Source organism: Grammomys surdaster, unplaced genomic scaffold (assembly GCF_004785775.1).
Source record: "Grammomys surdaster isolate TR1022 unplaced genomic scaffold, NIH_TR_1.0 323, whole genome shotgun sequence".
NCBI classification, from domain to species: Eukaryota; Metazoa; Chordata; class Mammalia; order Rodentia; family Muridae; genus Grammomys; species Grammomys surdaster.
Window position 1 is genome coordinate 192,593 of NW_021604742.1, and position 8,781 is coordinate 201,373.

General features: G+C 38.7%; 1 gene segment (V, D, J or C); it reads left to right on the top strand.

Moving 5' to 3' along the window:
- Nucleotides 1–8,052: 8,052 nt before the first annotated feature.
- LOC114629956 lies at nucleotides 8,053–8,556 on the top strand. The segment is given in 2 exon segments: nucleotides 8,053–8,158; nucleotides 8,243–8,556. Coding segments are annotated over 2 exon segments (357 nt in total).
- Nucleotides 8,557–8,781: the final 225 nt, after the last annotated feature.

Consider the following 8,781-nt stretch of genomic DNA (forward strand, 5'->3'; position numbering starts at 1 on the left):
CCAAATATCCTCTACTGAAAGAAAAAGTGGATTCATGTGCCCATTCCTAACTCAGACGTGTCTCCAACTGATAATCCTTTGAAAATTAATATTTAGTTTTTTCTAATGAAGTCTAACTGGGGAAAACAATTACTCTTAAGTGTAGGCTGCATGCCCATGAGTAACTGCCCATTGGAAACAAAAGTCAATTGTTGCAACATTTTTGGCATTCACCATCTATCTATCTTTTATTCATTTAGATCTCATTTTATCCTAGATTCTTTTTCTCATGTGTATTGTGGCTTCAGATTTTCTATTCTCATGGTATTTTTGAGTGTGAGAATGCACTGGTCTCTGCCTCTACATTTGTTCATTGTGTTTTTATTGGAGACATTCTCTTTGTTTTGTCCTCTTCTGATGTGTTAGGTTTTACTTTAACTCCTTTTATTTTATTGGTTTTCATGTTTCCTGTTTATTTTGTAATGAGAAAGTAAGATGGTACATATGGATGGAAAGGGAGTTGTGGAGTAACTTGGATTTATAGGACGAAAAACTATAATAAGTGTATATTATACAAAACATTTACATTCAAAATTAAAAAGACTTGTCAGGTAAATATTATTAGAAGATGAAGAAAGAGAGGCAAAAATATATTTTGTGTATATATTTACAATTGCTGTAAAATCCATGAGGAACCTCAGACTGCAAAGAGGTCCATGGAAGAACAAAAATATCCTTAGGATTTTAGTCTTCAGACATTTTTTCTGGTATCGTTAACACACCTGCTCACATAGAATTATCTCACATCTAAAGTGGGTGGGCTTTGAATCAGGAGAATATGAGGAATAAATGGGGTCTCTGAATAATATTCTTAGGATGCAGAGTGCGAAACTTTTTCTATGTGTATGTTCTCTTTGTACTGACTACAGCATAGATGGAGCAGGAGGCAGCTATGGACAATGTTGAATAAGAGAGTGTACCAAGTTTTAGGAAAGATGGAAATACATGTTATTGGTGGGAAAAGAGAAGAAAACTAGGAACAGTATGGATTTATTAAAAAGAAACAAGAACTTAAGAACTCAAGTATGAAAAGAGGGTTGGCAATGTCATGAGACTTTAGAAACATAGGTGCATAAAAGAGACTGTGTGGAGGCTGGTCTAGAAAGGGAAGGAAGTATCACATTTAGAGGTATTTTCTGTGATTAATTATAGTCTTAGTGCTCTCTAATTCTAGACTCACACTCTCGGGAGCAAGAGACAGTGGTGGACCTATTTTTAATAACCACATGCAGTCAGTATTCACCTTCCCTAATTATGAAGGCCTTAAGCTCCCCTCATTCTTCCTCAGGATCATTTTCCATGAAAAAAGACCCAAAAGAACAAGGCGGAAGGCCCAGTCCTGAATAAGAAGTTCCCATGTCCTTCACGCAGGAGCCTTCTTCAGGGCATGTATGTCCTGGGGCTGCTGCGGCACTTTGTGTTTGCTTGCTTGGTGTCACAGAGATATTCCAAGGAGCTTCCGCCCCTTGTTACTTTATGGGATCTCAATGGCATGAACTCGGCAGCTATCAGGCTCTCTGCACTTCTGGTTGGCATCCAATGGACAGATAGCAATGAGATATAAAATAAAATGTTATATCTGTTGTTGGGAGCCAAGTACTAGCAGAAAGCGCCTATCATCCTTGCAGCCATCTGAGGTCATGTACCCTGACAAGAGACTTGTTTTCAACAGCCTACAACAGCTGAGCAAACTCTGATAAACATCTTTTTTTCTCACTTATCTTGTTTTGTTGTTTAATGTCCTTAGCTGCAAGGTGCACATGGTAAAGTGTTCTCAGCTGCATTCCCCTGCTTAAGCTTATATATAGCCATGTTTTTCTTTCAATAACTGAGACTTTAACAGACTCTGTCTTGTCTCCATCCTCACACTCTCTCTTGCTAGACCCTATTGAGTAACCAGAATGGGCCAGGTCATAGTGGCCCAAAAACGTGAGGCAGAATGAGTCATTACATAGTGGTGCCCAATGTAGGGCTCCAGTAAGTGGGATACAGTGAAGGACACTGTCGTAATTGGAAGTGCATCCTCACTCCTCCGCTGGAGAACTTGTTGACTGACAGAGCTGGCTTGAGTTTGGCACTCAACACAAGGCAGCAAGAATGAGAAACCCAGTGAGGGGCATTACTGGAATAAGGGTCTGCCAAAAATTCAGAAGGGAAATAAAGGTGATCGCCACGGGAACCTGCTGCATCGAGACCAGTAGGTCTTAGTAAGGAAAATGGGGCAAGAAATAAATCATCAGAAAAAGACAAAAAAGGCTTTAAAGATGCGAGGAGTAAATTGCAGGCTGCCCTGTGTCAAAGAATCAAACAGATAGATAAATAGAAGGTTGCTCTAGGCAGAGAGCTGAACAGAAATATAGTGTTAATCAGTTGTATTAAACTGATTTAACTTTCAAAATGGGTGTGATTCTGAGTTGCTTAGTTATATTTTTTCCTCTGGATAAAAGGTCAATGTAAAGGCTTTTCTGGTTACTGGCTCAAGGATAGGCAGATTTGGGAAAAGATTTTTCTATGTATTTTCTGAAGAGGTCATTAAGGTAATAGTTATATCTTCCAGAATTATATGGATCAGACATGACAGAGGTAGGCCTCCAGAAGATTAGATTCCAGAGAATCTAACAAAATAATTATCTTGATACTAAAATTTATTTTGAGATTTGTATACTACAGAATACACAGCCTTGGTGAATAAATCTTCTTGTCACCTGCATGTCCACTGATGTCCTGGACTTCCATCTGGATATAGTTAAGACAGACATTAGAGGCTTATCAATTTACCCTTCCCCTCATCCTTCTTCTAATATCTCAATGCCCATATTCAGCTTGAAGAAGTTAATGAAGAGTAGGTACCTCAATTCCTTGGACTTGGGGACTGAGGTGGTTAATATTAGGTTGTCTTTCTAGGGAAAGGTAATTGTTTTATTTGAACAGGGAGGAAGAGATAAAATTGATTACACAGCCATAGTCTATTAGTAGAAATCTGTATAATTGTTACTAATCTGATGCAAATTCAAGGATTTTATTGGTATAATTTCTTCTATTCAAAATTTGAGGGTTCAAGGCTTAGATCTTTAACTTCTCTATAAGGAGGAACTGTGTCCTGTCCTTAAAAAAGAATGTTGCTTTTATACCAACCATTCAGGCATTGTTAAGTCCTATGTCTCTCAGGTTCATGCTGTTTAACAAACTGATGGCTTTTGTATGACAACAGATAGATGCTATTCAGATGAAATCCATACAGGTCCATATTTACAGGCTGGAAGTAGAGGACTCTAAAACCTCTGTCATAGAGACTGACAAGGATTAACCCCTAACTTATGCGCTAAGCCAGATAGTCAATGAAAGGTAAGAGAACATTTCAAGACCCTTGCCCCTAATTGGGACACCTCACCATCAGAAAGGGAGGCTGGATTCCTTTGTTCCGACCTAAGGCAGACACAGTTTCCTTAAGTTTTCCCAGCCTTCCCTTCTAAAGAAAATTTAAAAAGAGGGACCTGTTGTGAGCCAAGTCCTAGCAAAAAGCTGCTGTCATCATTGCAGCCATCTGAGGCCATATACCCTGACAAGAGACTTGTTTTCAACAGCCCGAAACAGCTGAGCACACTCTGATAAACATCTTGTTTTTCTCACATATCTTGTTTTGTTGTTTAATGCCCTCAGCTGCAAAGTGAATGTGGTGAAGTGTCTTCAGCTCCATTCCCCTGCTTATTCTTATATATACCCATGATTTCCTTTCAATAACCAAGACTTTAACAGACTCTGTCTTGTCTCCATTCTTCACATTTCTTACCCCTCCATCCCCCACTCTCTCTCTTGCTAGACCCTGTTGACTGACCAGAATGGACCAGGACATAGTGGCCCCCACCCCATACATGGGGCAGAACAGGTCATTACAATCTGTGTGCATTGAATTGATTGTTTCCACCAAGATTATCCTTCCTAGTTCAGGGAATAATGTTTACATCATATAATTACTAAATGAGCTAAATATAATACTGATCCAAAAGCAGTTGAAAGAACAAACGTTGCTTTTATAAAAACAGATATGTGAGTCAAAAAAAGCATAGCACAGAATCAATGTCTCTTGTCACCAGAGCAAGAAAATTTAAGGTCAGAAGTAGATTTAATCACATGTATTGTCGATAAGTTCAGGACAATATATGTTTTCACATCTGTGACTATGTTGCCAGTTACACAAGTTTCTATGTGTGTGGATGCTTAGAATGTGAGATTATAAATGTGTAGTCATCTGATGTCAAGAACATTTGCTTCAAATAAAATGTGCTTTCATGTTTTCATTAACTGAAAGTAAATAACATCAAAAGTTTTCCCATCACATTGAGGGGGATTTTAGAACTTCATCAGACAAGTGTGATTCTGACCGAGTATTGTCGCAGAGAGAAGATGTACACAGAGTGGAAAAGCACAAATCCAGACTCTGTAGAAAGCACACCAGACCTGAGCTTGATCTGGAAACATGACATTGGATGATGCTATTTAAATTTCATATTATAAAAAAAAGACATAACTACATATAATTGTCATAATAGTAAATGACCAAAATGATCCTTGCATCTTCTCTGAGCATTGTCTTCTCTTATATTTCTACTCCAGAGCCTGCTATTTATGGAGAGGTGATGCAAACAGGAGCTTCTGCGCTTCATCAAACTCATCCAAGTGTCGAATCACACCTGTTTCAGAGGCGCTCAGCCCTGGATTCCCCCCAGGTCTTCCAATTCAGTGATTAGTACTGAAAACAGACTACTCACTATGAATTGGGCTTAGATCTGCTTTTCTTTGTTGGCCTTTCAAAAGTTAATGCACAGAGAAGAGACTCTGTTTTTTTTTTTAAAGTGCACATGCATAAGAGAGTAGTAGATATACGTGACAGATTTCTGACTAGGATTATCTCTGTTTTCAGGCATACATCGTTGGAGCTGGTAGAATCTGCAGGGAGTTTGGTACAGCCTCAAGTGTCCCTTAAACTCTCTTCTGACATCTCTGTATTCACCTTCAGTGATTACTTGATGCACTGTATTTGTCAAGTCAGAGGGAAGAGGCTAAAGTTGTTAGCAGATATAAAATATGACAACAATTTAAAAACTATACAGAGACTGAGAAGGACAATTTGACATCTCCAGAGACAATTGTAAGAACTTATTTTATCTACACATGTACAGTCTGAGAAAGGGGGACATTGCCATGTAGTACTATCTGAGATACATGGTAAGGAAAGCAAATTGTGAGCTCTGGCACAAAACTGTCCACAAGGTGCTCATGGCCAGCAGGGGGCACTGGCACACAGAGAGCGACAGGTCAATAGGAGTAGGATAGTGAATGGTAAAAATGCACTATATGAATGGTTTCAAATAAATTCATCTTTAATTCTTATGAACATATTTAAATACAGGAAGTGTTTTATTCAGAACAAAACGCAGAGCATTTACAAGTCAGATGTGACTCCCCTGTGGGGACCAGGATCTCATCCTGAGGAAGCATGAAACCAACAATTAGTTTTAAATGAAACTGGGGAAAGGGAAGGGGTTATTAAATTTCTCTGATGATTGAAACCCATGCCATGGCTTCCAGAAACACCTGTGAGAATCCAAGCCTAGGTGCATTATGAGACTTTGAAGAGAGGGCTGAAAAAATACATCCCAGGTTATGTTATGCTCAGAATATTTGGTTGGAAATAGTATTATAGAATATAGTATAACTAATGTTAAATTCCACAATCAGCTCAGTTGCATTCTGGCAATCCTTTCTGACAGAGATTCTTCAATTGTGCAATGTATACTCACTCTGTATACATTAAAGCTACAGCACATCCTATAATGATAGGGCATTTCCTTATCAAAGATGTACACTTTCTTCTCTGAAATGACTAATGGTAAGTTCTTACTATGGGTTTAAATAGGAGAGACTTGCTGTTCTTACATATTCATATTGTTTACAAAAGCTTAGCTCCTTAGGCTGCAGAGAATGCATCTCTCACTCCAGATTCACATGGTTTTGGCACTCCTTTAGTTATGTGGTTAAAGAGGTGTTCTGATTGCACCATTCTTGCATAACCAAGGAGCAACTGAAAGAATACAAAGTAGAAAAAATTTAGGCACTGTGTGTCCCAAGCGTTGTTAGGAATAAAAGTGAATATTTAGAAGTTTGTGAAAGCCTACTTTAAAATGTTGCCTTTGTGGCTGTTATTAAGGAAATAACCACAAATACCAGGAACATTTCTTTGCACATAGATAAATAAAACTGTCACTTTACTCACAGATTCTTTAGTACCTTTGATTGTCTTCATTTTCTACAACGCTTCATGTAGACATTAAGAAAAAGTTCATCAAAAGAGTTCTTCAGAATAAAACTTACTTAGAGTGTTTCATGACATATTAAACACCTCTCATCCGTAGGGAATCAAACCAGTGTGAAAATGGGTGATTTCCCATGAGCGTTGGTGCCTCCCTCATGAAGTTAATTCTACTTCTCCTTGATCATTTTAACATTCAGTAATTTCTAGTTTGGTAGGGAGGAGCTTATATACACCATGGTAAATGATGGAAGTGTATGTAAGGGGTTTATAAAATCTATTGGTTCAGGCTCATTATAACTAGATCCACCGGGGGCTGGAGAGATGGCTCAGCGGTTAAGAGCACTGACTGCTCTTCCAGAGGTCCTGAGTTCAAATCCCAGCAACCACATGGTGGCTCACAACCATCCGTAATGAGATTGGATGCCCTCTTCTGGTGTGTCTGAAGACAGCTACAGTGTACTCATATAAATAAAATAAATAAATAACTAGATCCACCACCCAGAGATTATCATTCTGCTGTTAAGGTAGTATCCAGACAGTCCATTGTTGTAAACCATAGGAGCTTCATCAGACAGTACCCATTCCACAATCAGATATCATGTCAGAATTCTACTGACCTGGCATTTTAAATGAGCATACTATAATCTGGAAAATTCCAACTCCTATCACACCAACAGTCATTGTGATGTTCCTAAATCTGCTTCTATGCTGTTCTAACCCTCATAAAATGCTCCAGCAGACAATACTGAGCTGACATAACTGTAATAGATCAGACACTGAGAGAATTCTATCCTCGATATAAAATGAGATTAGACACAAAATAGGCACAGTGGGTTATTTGCTAAATTGTCTGCACAACCCACAGAATTCTACCCTTAGCCTGTGAAAAGCCATATATGAATTGATTGAACAGGCATATAGCAGAGATTCTTTGAAAAATTTATATGTCCTTTGTAGAATGGAAAAAGAGCATAAAACAAATAAATATTAAATACTTTTTCAGGTTTTCGAAATGTTGATTGATCATGAAAATGAAAATTAAGAAGGTAGTTTGAGATTTCATCTAATCCATGTAACAATGATATTTATTAAGGAAATAACACCAAAAGCTGATGAGTAATTGGTAAGAGCAGACACACAATACATGGTTGGTTTAACCTGTTTTAGTTCCTATGGATTTTGTCTGGATTGTCTCCCAAATAGTAAAATTACAAATGTAATGTGGCTTACATACATCATACCTGTACATACATCTAAGGACTCTCTACTGAAAATATACCAGATCCTCCATGCAACAACAAATAGACAGTGTACCAAGATTAAGGAAAGATGAAAACATATTATGGGTAGGAAGAAAATTAGGAATAGTGTGGACTTACTAAAAGGAAGGCAAAAATACAGGATTCTAAGTGTAAAATGAAGGTTGGCACTGATTTGAGACATTGAAAACACAGGATCAGAAAAGTGTCTGATGGGAGGTTGGTCTAGGCTGGGACAGTGGAATCATATCAAGATGTGATTCCAACAGTCTTAGTGCTCTTTTTTTCTCAGGCATACACTATAAGAAGCTAGAGACAGTGATGGTCTTACTTTCATAAACAAATGCAGTCAGCATTCATCCTCCCCAATTATGAAGGCAATGCTGACTCAATACATGCAAATGGAACTTCTAGCTCTAAGTTAAATCCTCTTCTGGGCTGGATCAGCTCACATACCTCTCACTGGAGGCTGATCACTAAAGGAAAAGAGGTGTAGCCTAAAAGATGAGAATTTTGAGTCTTGTGTACCTGTTGACAGCCCTTCCTGGTGAGTGTTGTCATTTAATACATGTGTCCGTGATGGGTTCTTTTGTAATGTGTGGTTAACAGAACTGACTCTTCTTGTCTGAAGGTATCCTGTCCCAGGTGCAGCTTCAGGAGTCAGGACCTGGCTTTGTGAAACCCTCTCAGACACTGTCGCTCACCTGCTCTGTCACTGGTTCCTCCATCAACAGTGATTATACATGGAACTGGATCCGACAGTTCCCAGGAAATAAAATGGAGTGGATGGGATACATATACTATAGTAGCACTGGATACAACCCATCACTCGAAGGTCGAATCTCCATCACTAGAGACACATCCAAGAACCAGGTCTTCCTGCAGCTGAGCTCTGTGACTACTGAGGACACAGCCACATATTACTGTGCAAGAAGCACAGTGTGATGTCTTCATTGTGAGACCAGACGTAAACCTCCTTGAAGAGCAGCTCTGCACCAACAGGGGCAGGCAGCATACACCAAGCACAGTAAATTTACTTCAGGGTAGGTAAGAACTAATTCTTGCCCAAAACTCTGGCATCAAACTCCAGCTTTATAGAAAGACACACTGCTGTTAATATCTTCAGTCAATATAATGCACACAGCCTAATAAAACTCCTTAACTTTCACT